The sequence below is a fragment of the Antennarius striatus genome, chromosome 6 (genome assembly GCF_040054535.1).
Source record: "Antennarius striatus isolate MH-2024 chromosome 6, ASM4005453v1, whole genome shotgun sequence".
Taxonomy (NCBI): domain Eukaryota; kingdom Metazoa; phylum Chordata; class Actinopteri; order Lophiiformes; family Antennariidae; genus Antennarius; species Antennarius striatus.
This window is the reverse complement of record NC_090781.1, coordinates 18,446,260-18,464,847: the sequence shown is the minus strand read 5'-3', so window position 1 is coordinate 18,464,847 and position 18,588 is coordinate 18,446,260. Positions and strand designations below refer to the sequence as shown.

At 42.9% G+C, this 18,588-nt stretch overlaps 2 protein-coding genes across 2 annotated transcripts; both read right to left on the bottom strand.

The window, feature by feature from the left end:
* Positions 1–792: 792 nt before the first annotated feature.
* Positions 793–6,257, bottom strand: LOC137596205 (uncharacterized). The gene is made up of 10 exons (XM_068316515.1): positions 6,031–6,257; positions 3,814–3,942; positions 3,331–3,407; positions 3,032–3,117; positions 2,655–2,871; positions 2,350–2,462; positions 2,008–2,119; positions 1,566–1,767; positions 1,124–1,450; positions 793–931 (listed from the first exon to the last, which is right to left on the bottom strand). The coding sequence occupies exons 1-10, from the start codon at positions 6,255–6,257 to the stop codon at positions 793–795; spliced, it is 1,629 nt and encodes a 542-aa protein (XP_068172616.1).
* Positions 6,258–7,811: 1,554 nt separating this feature from the next.
* LOC137597133 (uncharacterized) lies at positions 7,812–17,858 on the bottom strand. The gene is made up of 11 exons (XM_068318100.1): positions 17,801–17,858; positions 14,082–14,247; positions 13,673–13,726; positions 12,967–13,070; positions 11,700–11,785; positions 11,360–11,576; positions 10,984–11,093; positions 10,717–10,828; positions 9,607–9,808; positions 8,987–9,313; positions 7,812–8,827 (listed from the first exon to the last, which is right to left on the bottom strand). Exons 2-11 carry the CDS (start codon positions 14,186–14,188, stop codon positions 8,689–8,691), a joined length of 1,458 nt encoding a protein of 485 aa, XP_068174201.1. The 5' UTR covers positions 14,189–14,247; positions 17,801–17,858; the 3' UTR covers positions 7,812–8,688.
* Positions 17,859–18,588: the final 730 nt, after the last annotated feature.

Below are 18,588 nucleotides of genomic sequence, written 5' to 3'. Positions count from 1 at the left end.
TAAGTGTAGCTCCTGGGGAGTTTGTCAGTTGCAGCATCATTGAAAGCATGAAAAGGTTTAGTTATTGTTATTTATTATAATTCACAGCTCTAGACTGAAATGGAAGTTGAAGCCACTTCATACTACACATATAATACATGCAAATGTGACATCACAATAAAATAAATCATAATAAATAAAATATGTCACATTTGAGGAGGCAGTCTAATGTTGTCATACACTTTTTTATCACAGTAAATCTAAAATATAATCTGTTGGTACATTGACACATGTTCCATCTTGACAGCATGAGAGGAAAGGCTTTATGTCTGTTTATTGTAAATGTGGAGCCTTTGTCTTATATTGTAAATGCAGAACTTAAAATAAATACGATGCATTAATATATTTTTCATTACCATACTGTATGGTAATGGTAATGTATCATTTGCTTCATCCCTCTATGCAAACAGTGTTCAAAATGTCCAACATCCTTCATCCAAAGATAGCACTTTTACCAGCCAGCAAAACACAATCATATTATTATTGTTTTGTGTGTTAAAAATATTTTAAACAGTAATTTACATAACATTACACATCCTGGGGCTAGCTCAGATACCTATACACAGTAATTCTGAAAACGATAATTCCCCACAATGTCAAACAAATTTATAGATTATGATGTTCAGTTCAAATTCACACACACACACACACACACACACACACACACACACACACACACACACACACACACACACACACACACACACACACACACACACACACACACACACACACACACACAGGGAATGAAGACTATTGTACGCTTTCCTTTGATAGAAATCCAGTGTCTGTTAGCACAGCATCGACAGCCGCTACTAGACGTTTACTGAAGTACAGCAGTCGGTCGTCAAAAATCAACTCTTCTAGTGGCAGCTGGGGGGCGAGAGGAGCTCTGCACAGACAGAAGTAGACACCACAGATTGAGAAGCAGTTAGAGGAGGCTGCTGCATAATTACACATTTACTATTGCAGTAATCGATTTGGATGCTGGTGTGAATAGTTTAAAGCATATCTGTTTGTTTTATGAATTTCCTTGCAGCCACACAGGTGCTTTGAGGAGGAGGGGCAGAAATCATCACTCTACCTTGTGTGGTACATTCGTCCCACGGTCCGGTGAACCCAGCTACAGCCATGCAGAGAGTCCAGTACCCCGTGGACGGATGTGGTGAACACAGTTCTTGGGTTGACTATGACTTTAAAGTTGGATAAGTGGGCGAAACCCTTTCTGGGTTCTTGGTACAGGTGAGCCAAGATGTTTACCCCAGGTACACTGTCCCAGAGAGTCTGGGGCAGTCGAACCCCAGATTCAGGGGGAGCCAGACTGATGGTGTTGGGGAACACGTTGTTTTCAAACATGTAACACTGGTCCGGGCCATATAATTTTTCCAGAAGAGGTAACATCTCCAACCAGCTGTTAACAGAAAGAAGGAAACAACCTTAGTAACAGCTTCAAACACTGATCAGCAGGTTATTAACTCCAAACACTTTACGACACAACAGCAGACATTCTTTAAAGAAAGGGCTACCTGTCCAGGAACTGTGGGAGGATGAGCTCATCCACGTCGTGCATGGCCACGTATGAGGACTGGTACATGTATCTGTACAGGCAGTCATTGAGAGCAGGGAGCTGGCCAAAGTAGTGGAGATCTCCTGGACTCAGCCTCGGCAGCCAGCTACGAGATACAGTCATGAATGTGGACAGAGCCCAAGGAATCACCTCCAGTACGCCTGAGCAGGAAGAATGACATTAAAGAGAAACATGTTAGCAGCTATGATATTTCAGTATTAAACTTTTTTGTAATTTCGGAAATTCCTAAGTTGCAATCCTCAACATGTTTCTGATGTACTTTACGTTTTATCACTGTCCTCAAAGGCACAATGTTCAACCAATGATGCTAGAGGGTGAGGCATGATGGGTGGATAGATGGATGGATGGATGGATGGATGGATGGATGGATGGAACCACACCTTTCTTTGTGTAGTAGTCCAGTATACGCTGTGTTTCAGGACTGTTGCTGGTTTTATAGATGGCGACTCTGTCCACTCCCAGTAACTTCAGCATCTCCATGCTCTGGACCAGCTGCAATGGAACACAGGTATTTAGATGGTGCTCTGCACAAAATTGACCACAGTCGGACAACATCTGGATCTTCACCAAAGGACAATAGTTGTAAAAACTATTCTTATATAATATATTGTGAGATCATTGATAACATTATCTTGTTACATGGTCAGACAATTTCATCACATTTTCTCATTTTCACAGCAAGTGTGAAAATCATTGTGAAAATCATTACCAGGTGACATTACCTGAAGCACATTGGTGAAGTCAAACATGGTGGAAAAGCAGACAGTGAAGTTGTAAGAAAAGGAACGACGTGCTTTTTGGTTCTTCACCTCCAAAAACCGTCTTTCAAATGTATCTGAGTAACAGAAAAGAAAACCTTTAACCTTTTTTTATATATAAATGTTGGATGTTTTCATAGACAACGTTTGATGATTATCTGAGATGCTTTAGTCTCCTCCAACCAACCAACGCGTCCAGACATTTCTAACCCCAAAACTTCTGCTGCTGCTACATGGATAAAAATCTAATGTACTGAACCATCCAGTACCTTCAGAGTCGTCTGCAGCAGACGTCACAGCGATAAAAGATGGCGTAACACAGTCTGTGGGGATAGGACACATGATGTCTGTCGTCCCGTATCTAAATCCAAAGTGGTCAAAGTGGATGTAGCTGACCCCATCAGTGACCTGCAGTTGCCCCTGACAACAGAGATGGCAATGATATTTCACACTCTCCTTCCTCTGCACCACAGCGATCACACGGACCTGGTACCAGAAGACAAAACAGAGCGCTGTTTTCATAATGTTAAGAGTAACATATCAACTTAAAAGTTCTTGGCGTTTTGTTGTGACCTGGGACTTAAAGAATAAAGTTTTACCTGAATTGGCATTTTGTATAACAGTGCAGTGTAACCTCATCACTCACCTCCCTTTTTCCCGTGCGATGCTCCCGATAAGCCGACAACAGCACCGTCTTCATTTTCTTGACCACCACCTTTTCTCCATCAGGAACTGCACAAGTGAAAATCTGCACACTGAAATGAAGCGTTCAGACTGCCACCCACTAATTTGCATATTTCGTAAAGTTGCATGTTTCGTGACTCTCACAGTAATAAATAGAGGTTCAGGCAGAAAATATGGAATTAAATCATAAACAGCAGCAGCTGATGTTTGACATTCCCTCGAAACACTGACAAGGAGCAGAAGGAGGTGACATTATAATACCAATTTCTCCAGGACACTGCAGACGCCTCAGGCCAGGCTGGTGGTGGTGGATCCATACGTGGAGGCTCTCGTCAGACCTGCAAATCCACATGTCGACGTTCAACTTCAGGGCTTTAACAACATGAAACTGAAGAGTCATGAGAATATATGATGGAAAACATGGATCCCATACTTGTCATAATTTTTAAAGGCGATCGACAAGATTAAACACTACAGGTCTGAAATCATGAAGAACATTAAGGCAGATGTTGCCAACAAAAACATGTTAAGACAAACTGATAAAGACAAACATACTGACCCCTTTGTTATCATTTTCGTGGGCTGCATACCCTTCATGTCTACTTCATGCTGTGAACTAGCTGGAGTCGGTTAATAAATTGTGAAACTGAATTTCCAAGTTTGGGATAATTAAAGTCTATCTAATCAAATCTAATCTAATCTAAACTTCAGGGTATTGAACAGAGTCCACCAGATTCCACCCACCTGTAGATCAAGACCAGCAGGGTCAGAGAGAGGACGGCGATGCAGAAGAAGACTCTGGACTTCAACTTCAGCATGTTGCTTCGGGTTTGCAGCCGTCGGCTCAAGTTTTTCTCATTCAGGAGGAGAAACCTGGATGAGCAAGAAGTGAAGGAGAGATTTGAACCTTCTGATGGAGGAAACCTTATCCTGGGTTTTCAGTTAGATTCCTTTTTTATTTTATAGCAGATGTTTTTAGCATGAATCATTCTCAGTTGTCTGCTCTTCTGTTCCTGCTGTAGTTTTCCACCTTGGTGTTTCCTCCACTCTGAGTGTCTGATCATTTCCACCTGGCCCCAGGTGCCTTCCCTTTTGACACCTGTTTGGCACCGTATTATCCCACACTGTCCCCACTCGGTGAGATTTGTCCTGGTCATTGCCTGTTAGTCGTGTCATGTTCCACGCCGTTTTGCCTTCCAGCTTCACTTCACAAAACTATTTTATCAGCTACAAATCGTACGCTACTTAAACACTAAGTGCTTTTATGAATGTGAGGAATCCAATATGGAATGTTACACACCTTTCATTATATTGATATGTATCAATATGATAATACTGCTGTACTGGTTTCTTAGCTAACTTCCCAGCAATAATCAAGTCCCACAGGTGTAGGTTCTAGTTGTAAAAAAAACCTGCTGGTCAGGTTGACAGCAGCAGGGAAAGCATGGAATTCATAGGCACCTTTGAAACCTCTGCAAATTTGATCTTTTCACTGTTTTTTTTTAGTTAAAAACACAATCGTTATTCTTCTACATACATAATTTTAACCTTGATTCCGATTGGAGGTTACAAACATGTCTTTTGTCCTGTGAGTAGTGTTTTCTGACTGAACTAAAGAGAAAGAACGTGACATAAAACATTGATTGATGTACTCTAAAGAGCTGCAGCCACATTGTCTCCTGGCAGCAGACGACAGAAAGCAAACACGAATCAGACAGACTAAGCCTTTCATTGGTTTAAAGAAAACAAACTCACGGAGTGGTCTGTCTGTCAGCTGCTGCAGGGAATATTCGGCGAGCTGATCGAGAGAGAAATTCTGATCAAAAGGGAGAAGCACGGGAACCAGGCTGCTTGAAAATCTAAGTAGAAGACTTGAAATAGCCGGAGACTTCTGTTAGAGGTATAAGGACTGGGCTGGTTTATCTAGTGAGTGAGGACTGACAACAGGAGGACATATGAATGAGGAAGTGTGGTGTAAACAGACTTGTAGCTGCTGCTAATACTGCGAAAAGCCACAAGAACAAAAGCTTCAGCTGTTCACATTAAAACCAGTCTATTATCATCTTTTCATGTAATGAGCTCCACCTTAGATCACATATCATATATCGCTTCAGCCTGGTCCATGATATCAGAAGCACATACTGTACACTGCACACACACACACACACACACACATACACACACATACACACATCCAAACGCATTATTTTGTTGAAAGATAACTTGTACATTTAACTTTCATTCATTTTCTCACTGCTTATCCTGTGTGGGAATAAACTGGAAACTAAAACTCACTCACATTAGAAAACTCAGATTTCCATAGCACCATCTAGACACCTGACGCCAACCACCAATCAGAACCAGGGAGAGTGTCTCCCAAGCCCCTCCCCTTCCGTCGACTTGCGTGCTTGACAGTGACAGCCTGTGCACCAGTGATTGACAGCAATAACCCTGGCCTCTTATACCCATAGTAACTCTACGTGACAAACTAGTTGTGACCTTTTGACCATGTGACCTACGCTTAATTGTCTTATCCGTGAGAATTTATCTTTCACATTTTTAAGTTGACATTGTCACCATTATCGGTATTTACATTCAGAACAATTCGTCAGCGTCTACATGATCTGATCCCACTTTTTTTTTTTTTAACTTTGCTTTAAAAATTTAGATCTTAGAACTTCATAATTTCTATCATGATTCATTTCGAATTTAAAACTCCGTCATGGATCGTAGTGAATTTCATAGTGCAGACTTTCCACTAACCTTTAATTGTTTTCAAGAGAATATTTTGAAAGACAACACATTTCATGAAGGTTCTCTGACTGGGTTTTCCTTCACATGATGCTGGAGGCTAATTCCTAAAACACGTACCATAGTTGCGATGTTATTCTTTCTTTTGTGATAATTATTGGTTGCCCTGGGTGACAAGGGCAGTCCCCAGTGTGTCTAATCAGTTCCAACCCTCCCAGAGTTCTGGAGGACGAAGAGTGAGTCCACATGCAACCACCCTTGATGGGGTGCTTGACGGTGGGGCTGCTACGACCCACCGATTTTCCGGAGGTATGAGACCCTGCCCTGGCTTGAGGTGGGGGCCAGGGTGGGAATGGGTGTGTGGCCTGGATTTTGCCACCGCTGAGACCCCGGGTGTGGGCTTGGCTGGTCACCCTGTGCTGGGCTGTGCTGGCCATCCAGATGCAGATCCAGGCGGGCTGTTGGTTCGGTTACCATGTTGCCGTTTGCGGTGGGTGGTCTGCTGGATGCTCCTGGGGTTGGCGCGCTGCCAGGTGGGGGGGCTGGCTTGAGGTTACGCTCTGTGTTTGGGTCCGTGGACTTCACTTGGCTCATGAGGCTGTTTCGATTGGCCGGCTGTGATGCCAATCCTCCGTACGGCCCTGTCCATGCGGGCCAGGCCCACACCAGATTGCCTCCTGATGTTCACCTCACATATCTCACACTGCACTATACATAAGAACTTTTAGGCTCATATAGGGCATTAGGGCTTTGGGAACTGGTGGGGGTGAAAGCAGTGGGCTCGATTGTGGGGCTGATTGCAGTGCTCTATGGCTACCACACAGGGTGGCACTGTAGCACAAGGTAGGGAGAATACTTACTCATCGAGGATCGGGGAAGCTTATTAACAGGGAGGGTAGTGGTGACTCCACATGAGATGGCACCTCTGGTGGTCCTGGGCTTGGTTGTGGACATTTGGTGGTTGTTGATGCTTGTCGGGGGCTGCCAGTTGGGGATTGCTGGTTGTCGGTCATGGCCACTGACTTGCTGTGGAGTGGTAGTGACTGGGGTAGCGGCGCTGCTGTGGGGTTGGGGTGATGTGTGGGCCGTGTGGCCTGGTCTGGGGGTCGGGTGGGTCTCCTTACCCCGTGCCCCCTGGGCCTGTCCTGGGAGCCATGGTGGTGGCCGCTGCCTCTTCTTGGTCACTAGGTCTCTGGGTCCACGTGGTTCTCGGTGCCCCCGGTGGCTCTTCAGGTGATGGCTTCTGGATGCTTCTGGCTGCCTGGGGTTGGGGGTGCTCTGCTAGTCTGGCCCTGCGGGGTTGTGGTAGCCTCTGTGGGCGTTGGTTTCCATCACACATACATGTTGGTTCAGGGTTTACCAGCTTCTGTCGAATCCAATTATTGAGAACCGTTGGGTTCCATCACAATGTGATGAGTCTCTCTTCAGACATCACAATCTCATGCCCTCTATCTTCCTTCTGCATTGTTCCTGTTGGCCTGCACTATACTGTCAGGACCTCCACTAATCTGGTGTTTTATAACATTGGTATTAAGGTATCAATTGTGAGATATAATAAAACTGCTCAAACCTCTTCCACTCTAACAGCACTGTCTGTCTATCCACTACCCTGTTTGTGTTTTCTTGCTTTCTCTCCCTGTCTCCTTTTGGTTCACCCCTTAACTCACAGAGGTGCAGCACATCTCTCTCTGGCTCACAATAGGAAATTCTAATAAAGACTGACAACTTAGTTCACAGAGAGGACCACTGATGGTCAAATGCACACATTAAAATATATAAAATATTTTGCTGCAAGACTAAAACAAGTATTAATCTCATAAAATGTTTACCCCCTTTTATAGAGTTAAACTATGAGAATACATGCAGACAAAAAACAAACAAACAAAGAATGCAACTACCCTTGTCAGAACGGTTGCTTACAGTGAGGGGGTTCGTTCAGTCATTGAGGGGGTTCATCAGTCACATCATTTTTGAAAGCATCAGCAAGGTTCATTTATTGCTCTTTAACAAAGGCTGTACAATGAATTGGAAGTGGTAGCCACTTCATGCTACACGTGTACAACTTATAAATAATGACATAGTAAACAATATACAGTTACTTATCTACATACTGTAGGTATACCTAAATATATACACAGGTATGCATGTTCCCAGAAAGTATTCACAGTATGCGCATGTCGTTATTTGATGCAGAATGAGCAAGGGTTTTTACATTTGCGATAAAGCTCAAGCGCACATTTTATACTGCCTGAAAAGACACGTAGGATCTTTGGAGTGAAGATGGAGGGGAGAATTTGAGGGGGCGAGGTTAGTAAAATGCATAAACATTGTGTTTTTACATTATTTCACTACCACATGTAACACAATAAATAACAAATATAACAAAGGGTACCTTGTAGCATCCCACCACTCACCCAAAGATACTTCATATCTACCAGTATTCAAATAAAACCTACCTCCTAAGAAATGAGACACATCCATGGACAAACTCCAGTTACTTCACTCATGGCTTCTTCTTTACAAAGAGGTGACTAAATAGCAAAACCCCTATGACATGACTTACATCTGTAGGTTGTAGGGTTGAACACAAACCTAATGAAGGAAAGTCTGCACTGGGTTTCCATTTAGGGTCGCCAGTTGTTTTTTTTTTACAGCTGCATTGTGGGTCTGACACACGTTTAATACTGGATGTCCTTCTTGATACTACCCTCTCTCTGTATCTGGTCTGGGCTGCAGCATGTTGCAGTTGACCGATAGGGATTTCAATACCTGAGCTTCATCCACTGCTAAACAAGGGGCAATGGAATGATCTTCAAAAATTGAGGCAACTTTATTTAACACACATAGCTTCACACACAGACACAGAGACTACTGAGTGCTATCCTGTTGCAGAAGTCCACTCTTTGAGAGCACAATGTTGACTGCCGCGATGAGACGTTCACTGTAGCCAAGCAGTCGTCCATCATAAATTAGCCGGTGACGGGGCTGCTTGGGGAAATATGGAGCTCTGCATGGGGAAAGCAGAAAACACACACTGAGTTTTGTCCAAGTCAAAGCAGTTTTAGTGAGAAGAGCATTAGAACATCTGTGGAATTGTCTCACATTCTCCAAACAAGAAACACATCCACATGTATGAAGAGGAAGTCTATATAAGCCATCACTCTACCTCGTGTGGTACATCCGTGCGATACTCCTCTGAACCCAGGAGCATCCGTTCTGTGAGTCCAGTACTCCATGGACAGTTGTGGAGAACACCGTTCGTGGGTTGACCAAAATCTTAAAGTTACTGATGTGAATCTGAGCCGTGTTTGGTTCCTGGTACAAATGAGCTAGGATATTCACCCCAGGAACTTTATTCCAGAGAGGCTGTTGGGGAAGAGTGTGGCGGGTGGGGGGAGGCAGACTGAATGTGTTGGGGAACACATTATTCTCAAACATGTAACACTGGTCCATTCCATATACTCTTTCCAGCAGTGGCAGCATCTCAGACCAGCTGGCAACAGAACAATCAAAACAAAACAGGACAGTTTTATAAATAGCAAGCATTTACAATGATATCCATCCATCCACACATCCATACATCCATTTTCCTGTTTTTTTCCACGTCGTGGGCCATGAGTTACGTTGGAGCCTATCCCAGCTGACTACGAAGGAGAGGCGGGGTACACTCCGGACGTGTCACCAGCACATTGATAAGCAGTATATAAGGGTATTGCGTGTGATATGGGACCTTTAAGACACACATAGGCTAAAAGGACATAGAAACATTTTTAAAGAAAGGTATACCTGTCGACAGCCTGTGGCAGAATGAGCTCATCCACATCATGCAGGGCCACATATCTGGAATTGTACATGTATCTGTACAGACAGTCATTAAGAGCAGGGAGCTGGCCAAAGTAGTGGAGATCTCCTGGACCCAGGTGAGGCAGCCAGTGTCGAGACACATTCAGAAATTTAGAGAAAGACCAGGGAATCACATCCACTAAGCCTGAGGAGGAGGAAGAATTACATGGAAAGAAAACTTGAATCCTGTTTTATTTCATTTTATTTCAAGGTCATGACCATGCAGTCACAGACTGCAACATCCCGCAACACCCCTCAATTAAAAATTTTACCCTGGCCAATATTTTCACAAGGCACTGTACTTTCATAGATCAAAGCACCAGCTTTTATCTACGGTCTTACGCACACTGGCCTTATCCCACGTCAATCTACCTTATCCGGTTCCTGAGTGTACAAAAGTTAAAATTTGACTTTGACCCAGTTTTCTCAAGGTCAAGGTCATCATCTCATTTTCATCCCCTTTCATCCCCGAGTAATGCTTTTTGTTTCTTTCTATCTGCAATGGTTGCAGAGATATGTGGTGGACTAACGGATGTACGTACGAACAGATGAACGAACGAATGGACGAACACACAGACGCTGACAATTACAGTACATCACCGCTTTGAAACGGGATGTAATAAAATAAAATGCAGGTACAGTTAATTTGTTCTTGATTATACATTGGTTTAAAAAAACGCTGAAAAAGAGTCAAGTTTATGTCATTTCACCCTACTTAATGTGTCTGCCAGAAATTCTGGACCCATGGTCGCCACTACCACTATCTACATTACCCTTTGCTTTATCATCCATGATAAACACTGAAGTATCCAAGCTACAAAGCCTGTTGTCTTGAGATTCTCACAACAACAACAAACAACAACAGGAGGGGGAGACGAGTGCTGGAGATATGTGAACACGGCAGTGTTGCTTTGGTGAAGGTTGTGGCAGAAAAGGGAACTGCAGGACAATAGCCAAATTTGACCATGCACGTTTTTTCAAAAGTCAGATGTTCGTAAATTAAGGATGGATGGATGGATGGATGGATGGATGGATGGATGGGTGAAATTGTACCTTTCTTCGTGTAGTAGTCCAGTACATGTTGTGTTTCAGGACTGTTGCTGGTTCTATAGATGGCGACTTTGTTCACTCCCAGTATCTTCAGCATCTCCATGCTCTGGACCAGCTGCAGTACAACAGATATTTAGCTGATGCATGCCACAAAAAAAACCCCTGAAGTGCATTACAGTCATCATCAAAAGAAAAACACTGGTATGAATTAAACAATGAAAGCTAATTGAAGAGAATGCATATACAGTAGGTGTTCTAATGTACTGCTACCTGCAGCACGTTGTTGAAGTCATACATGGCGGAGACGCAGACGGTGAAGTTGTAACGAAAGGATTTGTGTCGTTCCTTCTTATTCTTCACCTTGAAAAACTGTTTCTCAACTTTATCCGACAGGAAAAAGAAAAAAAAGACTTCAGTGTCATCAAAGGGGATGATTTTGACAACCGTCTGATTGAATCATCACAGTGGAAGACAGATGTTTGATGTCTGTGGATGCAGCACTGCAGGTAGGTATTCAACTTTGCTTAAAATGAATCCAGTTCCATACTGTCTCAGTCTCCCCCACCTAACACACTGCCTGACATTTTCCACCCCTAGACCTCTGCTGCTGCATGACTACAACTCTACTGAACAGAACCTTCAGTACCTTCAGGGTCGTCTTCACCTGATGTCACAGCGATATGAGATGGGTTCTCACATTCTGATGGGATGGGGCACATGATGTCTGCCGTCCCGTATGCAAATCCAAAGTGGTCGTAGTGTATTTTATAGAAACCTCGAGAAGTGTGCAGTTGCCCTTGACAACAGAAATGGCATCTGTAGTCTACTCGCTCTATCCTCAGCACCACTGCAATAATACGGACCTGGTAGCAGAAGACAAAATAACACCATTCTCACCATGATAAGTGGACCAAGAATCAAGGTGTAGACATGAATAGAAAGAATCACTGAGAGTAAAACTAGCCGGTCCCCCATTCTCCACCAACCTGTCTAATTGATGTGCGATGCTCCTGATAAGCAGATAACAACACAGTCTTCGTCTTGTTCACTGCCACCTTTTGATTTTGATGAACTGCAGGAGTGAAAGTTGTTAAAGTGAGTGGAAGGTTTTAGAGAGTCGCAATCATTTCACAAAGGCTTCTCTGCTCCATCCTTCTGTCCCATCTTCCAGGATCTGGCTAGAGGTCAGCAGATGTAGCCTGTATATAACAGTTGCCTGGTGTTTTAGAGAGTGGGTTCTAAGATCCCTCCATACATGTTAATTGATGTAATGAGATGAATCCACTACTGTTTGAACCAGATATGTGTGCTCCTTGGTTTTTTAACTCTAGAATCCACCATCAGCGGAGAGTCCACAGACCTGAAAAGTACCCTGAGGGGGGATATGCTCTTAATGTTGAAGTGGAATGTGGTCTGACATTTTAGGTTATCCGCACGACTTGTCATCTTCCAGAAGCTTCAGTCATGGTGCTACACTACACATTGTTAAAGGGTACTGACAGAAATACAGGAAAACCACCAAAGACAAGACGGGAATAGGAAGTCCTTGCTGATGGAGAAGTACATGGCAGACGTCAACTGGATTAATAGCTTTATGGGAAAGCTTCCATCATTTCTCTGGAGGAGTCCGTCTTGGCATGTCCCACTTTGAATGCTTAGTCTGGTGCTTTTGGTAGAGCTGCATTGCTGACCTGAGGCAGGGCTATGACCTCATGATCCCTGCAATCAGCTGTCTGGATTGAATACGTGACTTGTTGCACCTACCATATCCTTTTTAACCTAGATGAACATAAACAAACATGGTTGTACAGATATACGGCTGTCCTCTCGCTCTTGGTGTGTGATGTTGTTGTGACACCTTGTGGCACAAACTAGGCAGAGACTACGGGAAAGTTAGGGTCACCTGACTGAGTGAATGAGGTAACTGGATTGTCACTTCCTGTGAAAGCTGATGGGGTAGGAGGTATTTCCCCCAGGTGTCTAGTGTCACAACAAGCTACGGAAGGGTCTCCTCTGTAAGCTACTGCTGTTGCATGAATTGTATTCCAAATATTTCCCTATGAATTTTTAAATTTTCTGAGGAGTGTGTACGCGAAAGACCTAAGTAGGTACAATGAACTGGGAACATGGATCTGCAGAAGAAACGGCAGTTGAGGAGAACTGGAACAATAAAATTTTGTTGTGGTGCCATCAGACACATTATATTTAATGAAAACCTCAACAGCAAGCAGGTAACATTAACAGCTTCTATACCTATTTGTCCGGGACAAATGAGCTGAGGCACTGTTGTTGTCACCGTCGGAGTCTCAGGGGCAGGTTGGTGGCGCCGCGACCATAAATGGATGGCCTCGTCAAACCTGCATGTCAACATGTCAACATTTAAAAATCACGCAGAAGTTAAAACTGACGTCCAGAGAACAATTTAAGAGGATAAAGAAGTTTTCTGGGGCAAAAAAAAGGGGAAATTTTAATTAGATCTTATTTGAGGAAAAATAATACAATATACAGTGCGCCCTCATTCTTTGGGATTCATGCGTTCCAGGAACCACATGCGATTTAGGAATCTGCGATCGAGATCACAGTCTATTTACCTTATTATTTATGATACTTTAAACATTTATGAACCCTCCCCATACTGTTCTATCTGTATTACCTTTTCCAACACTCTTATCGACTGTTTAAAGCTCTTTTGTGTCTCACGGAAGTCCGAGACTCACGGAACATAGCTAACTTCCGGATGCCGTCAACCAATAGAATGTGTGTACGGTATCACGTGACCACCGACCAAAAATCCGCAATGAGGTGGAGTCGCGAGCGTTGATGCACGAATGCGTGAGGGCGCACTGTAGTTATTTAGTTGGCAGCATTTGTTCTGTGATATGCTGTAGGCAATTCAATTATACTACAGGTGAGGTCAAAGGAAGTCCCAGAGTCCCACAGATAGTATGTTCATACTGACACTAAAGACCAGGTCTTGGGTGTGGTCCTGCTTGTGACTATCACCTGACACACGCTGTTGGAAATAAGACAGAATTAGTAAGATCTAAGCAATCAGTGTGATGTAGGACAGCAAAAAACAGTTTTTGTTGTCGGGATATAATCCTAACACGAATCGTAACTATCAATGACCGATAGAGCAAAAGCTTCAATATAAAAGCTTTGTTTGAGAGGAATCTCACATTTTGAGGATTCATCTTTAGCACCTGCTGGGTTAATATTCTGGATTCAGTTATTATGATTATCTTGGATGCTAATAAATTGATAAACCCATTAGAAGAAAGGACAAGGGTTTTAACAGTACAACTTTGCAATTGTACCAGCTACAAACCTGTTCTGTTGAGCTACATATTCAACCAAATGTCACCAACCTGTACATCCAAACCAGGAGAGTCAGAGAAAAGATCGGTATGACAACTGTTATCGACTGCTTGAACTTCTTGCGTTGCCGTCGACCAAAGTGCCATGACCAAGACATGTTGTCTTTGCTTTGCTGCTTTGGCCTCACATACGTGTCCGTGATCCAGGTGGAGAAACCTGTACAGCAAAAAGAAGTGACAGGAGACAAGCGGTAGCAGCAAGCTAAAGACTAAATCGATGAATGGTTAAGCAACACAAGCGATCGTTTTTTCAAATTCAAATCCAGATAGCTTCTGGAGGTTACAGGGTTAACGTCATTACACAATGGGAAAGCTCTGAACAGAATCAAATGACTCCTAAACACCAAAACCAAAACAATTACAGTTGTTTATTTCTCTAGAACTAAGAAATTGTGCCTTTGTTTAAAAAAAAAAAAAAGTCCTTTATCCCAGGCTGCATTATTTAAAGCGGTGTCTCATTGAAAAATTTATGAAAACAAACCATCAAGCTGTCACATCACACATCCACACTTTAATCACACATCCTGCTGCTTCCTGAGGTTTGTGGTGGCCACTTCTCTCCAGAGAATATGTGCTTAGAATTAAACCACAGGCAGAAGATGACATAATTCCTGTTGCATTTAAAAAGCAACCACATTCAACAGGAATGAGTGAAGGCCAGAAAATTACACCGAGATGATGAATGAGAGGATGAGCTCACACCCAACCTGCCTACAGTTAGCATGCTAGCACCTTGAGCCTCTGGCAATATGATTCGGACACTGAACGCATTCTTCAAGACCCAATTAGTGTTAAGTTTTTACAATAAAGAAAATAAGAAAATGTAAATACTGAATGAATTAAGCCATTTAAATTCAGTTGGATCCTTCCTTAAAGTTAAAGAGTTTGATTTTGCTAGAATGAGAAAAGTCCGCTCATATGTGATTTCACAGCAGGCTGCCGTCTCACCTGTCACCAGGTCAGCCATGTTTACATCACCTGTACGAAACTCTAGTTTCAGCCGTCTGTGAGGCTCAAGGCAGTGACCTTATACATGCATGTTTCTCATGTCTGTCAGCGGAACATACCAACATGCAAACAGGTTTTATCAGTTGCAAACATTTGAAACAGAAAGAAACAGAAAGATAATTCTATTTTTATCATACTGTGCATAAAAGGAGAACAAATTTTCACGAGATATGAACATTTTACTTTGGAGGGTCATTTCATGCACTCAAACAACATGATTACCATCCATTCAATCATCTGACAGGAAAAAGCTAGCAATGTCCAAAAAAAATCACTAACTATTCCCGGGCGACACGGTGGCGCAGTGGTTAGCGCTGCTGCCTCATAACACGGCGGACCTGGGTTCGAGTCCCGCTCTGTGCGGAGTTCGCATGCTCTCTCCCCGTGTCTGCGTGGGTTCTCTCCGGGTTCTCCGGCTTCCTCCCACCTCCAAAAGCATGCGGCTTGGCCGTTCCAAATTGCCCGTAGGAATGAGTGTGTGTGTGCGTGGTTCTTAGTGTGTGGCTCTGAGGTGCACTGGCGTCATGCCCGGAGTGTCCCCCGGTTCACCCCCTATGCTGTCGAGATAGGCTCCGGCTCCAGCGGTGGTAATCTGAAGATGACTGACTAACTGTTCCCTTGGAAGAGGTAATTATCATGTAGGAACTTCACATATTTTCAAACAGCTACAGGTCATACAGATACTACTACAGAGCTACTGGTTTGACTGGGGATCATCACATCGCTGAAGTGACAAACAGAATCAAGTCTCACAGGTTTAAGTTATAGGTTTATGTGTCTGTCATGACATACAGAACCTGTATGGTCAGGATGTCAAGAGCTATATAAATAAAAGTTGAGTTGATGATGAGAGAGTAATAAGTGTAGAATTAGCAAATATAGAAAGAAAAACCTGAACCTCTGCTGGCATCAACCATAAATAATTGGATTAGATATAACAGTGGTCTTTTTCCATTACATTCATAATTTATTATGTTTTTCAGCTTCAATTAAGGGAAGCTTTTATCGGCCCTTAATAAAACTTTCCAAATATTCCAGTTAGTGTTTGCTAAGTAACAGGCAGTAACACTCACACAGTTTGTTCAAAACAAATCCATCAGCAGATGTGATTAAGAGCAGAAACTTAGTTAATGCATGCGGCAGAGCAACAGAACCAAACATGGTTCAAATCTTGATTTAATCTTATAGATAAACTTACAGGCAGGTGTGGAAAGTAAGGTAAGCTGGGAGGGAGCTGCAGATCCAAATGATACAGAAGAAGAATCAGGCTGCTTAAAGATCCAAGTACATGGGCTCAGACAGCTGGAAATCTCTGTCAGAGGCTGGTTTATGAAGCAACGGAATGATGACTGACAGCAGGAGACACAAGAATGAGGAAGTGAGGTGTCAAAAGCAGGGCTTTGAACCGGTTCACGGAACGAAAAACAGAAACTTTTCGTCTTTTGCCGGGAATAAAAACAAAACCAAAAACTTTGTATTTTATAATGTTCTGGAACAGAATTGGTTAGTAACCTGGTAACTTTGAAACTTTGTTGCATCATAAGCCGCTGCAACTATTCTGTCTACCTCTGAATCTCCATCTTCTGTTCTGTAACTGGATCAGTGCTATTGTTTTGTTTACTGTAGGGGCATAACTACTGTATATAAAGAAGAACCAATGCAATCACAGACTGCAACATCCCCCGACACCCCTGAATTCAAAATTTTACCCTGACCTACTTGCATAGGTCAAAGATAAAAGCTAGTGCTCTGACCTACTTTCATAGATCAAAGCACTAGCTTTACGGTCTTTACGATCTACGGTCTTGCACTGGCCTTCTCCCTCGTCTTTCTATCGTATCCAGTTTCTCAGTGTGCAAAAGTAAAAATTTGACCTTGACCTAGTTTTCTCAATGTCAAGGTCATCATCTCATTTTCATCCCCTTTGCCGCCTGAGTAATGTGCTTTTTGTTTCATCTTTCTATCGGCAACTGTTCCGAAGATATTTGGCGGAAAAACTAACGAACGGACGAATGGACGGACGAATGGACGGACGAACGGACGAACGCTGACAATTTCAATACATCATCGCTTTGAAGCGGGATGTAATAAATATAAATGAGCAAAATGTGAATTTTTCATATTTTACAAATTTTACAAAATTAAATGCACAAATTTTTATAAATTACACAACTTTGCTTCAATGTCTAAACTATTTCAATTTTAAGAGTCTGCGGTGTGTGTGTGTGTGTGTGTATGCGTGTGTGTGTGTGTGTGTGTGTGTGCGTGTGTATGCGTGTGTGTGTGTGTGTGTGTGTGTGTGTGTGTGTGTGTGTGTGTGTGTGTGTGTGTGTGTGTGTGTGTGTGTGTGTGTGTGTGTGTGTGTGCGCGTGTGAGTAAGGGAGAGGAGAGTCAAGTGAGTCAGTCCTTCACACCTGACAGAAGTACATGCGCAGTATTTTTGGTGCAGCATCTGGAAATAGTCACATGATCTGATCACATGATCAGATCAGACAAGGCTAGTGTAAAATCACCAAGATCTTAATGAATACATTTAGAAGACACAATAGTCTGACCCAGAAAATGGGTCAGAATTTAAAATATCCTGATGCCAGACGCTGCTTCTCATTTCCACACCCACATAGGGGCCGGCAAACTGTTCACTCCAACAGCAATTGTGGTTTGTGTTTGCAGCTTTTCAAGGGGTGCAAGAAAATACTTACGGTGGTCGTCCTTGTCATCATCACCAGGAAGGTCCGTGGACAAGAGGAGCGTACAGAACGGCGCTGCAGGGTTTAGAAATCAGATCGTTCCTTGTACCTTCACAAAGATTTAGACAGACGTGAATCGTCGCTGACCTCCTCTGTCCTCCTCCAAGCTCCACATCCTGTGTCAGGAGTTATCGGAGGCGTGTCTGTCCAACTGCTGACAGGTGAATAACACCTCGGTTCACATTTCACCCTTTATCTTATCTGCTTTCTTTCTGAAAAGACCCTCCTTTTAGAGTGTCTGTGTGAGTCCTCCTGTCTTCTCTCTATTTAGCTGAATGTTAAGATTTCAAGCTGCCTGGAGTTTAATTTAATTCACAGTTCATACTGTTCTGGTTATGAAATCCCCCCAACTACTGACAACTTATTCTGGACAGCCTCATTGCTTCAAAAACCAAAAGGGGACATCGGATGCCTGAAGCTGAAAAGCATGACAAACTCATTCATTTCCAGTGTCTTTGTCCACCTATACTCAGTGTTGCTGTCCCACCTCAACTAAAAAGGTCAGGAAACACAATATAGGATGAGAGGTGATGAAGGTCTGTGGTTTCATTGTAATTTATCCTGAAACTTTTCTAAATTGAATCATCTTTATATCCCTCATTCAGTTCCTTTCCTATCCAAACTTACTGTTTGGATAGGAAAGGAAACATTTATTGTTTTGAGTGCGTCACAGAAATATTAGTTATTCCTCCCCAGATAGAACTTTCAGCTCACATCCTTCACAGCTCTGTCCTCATTTT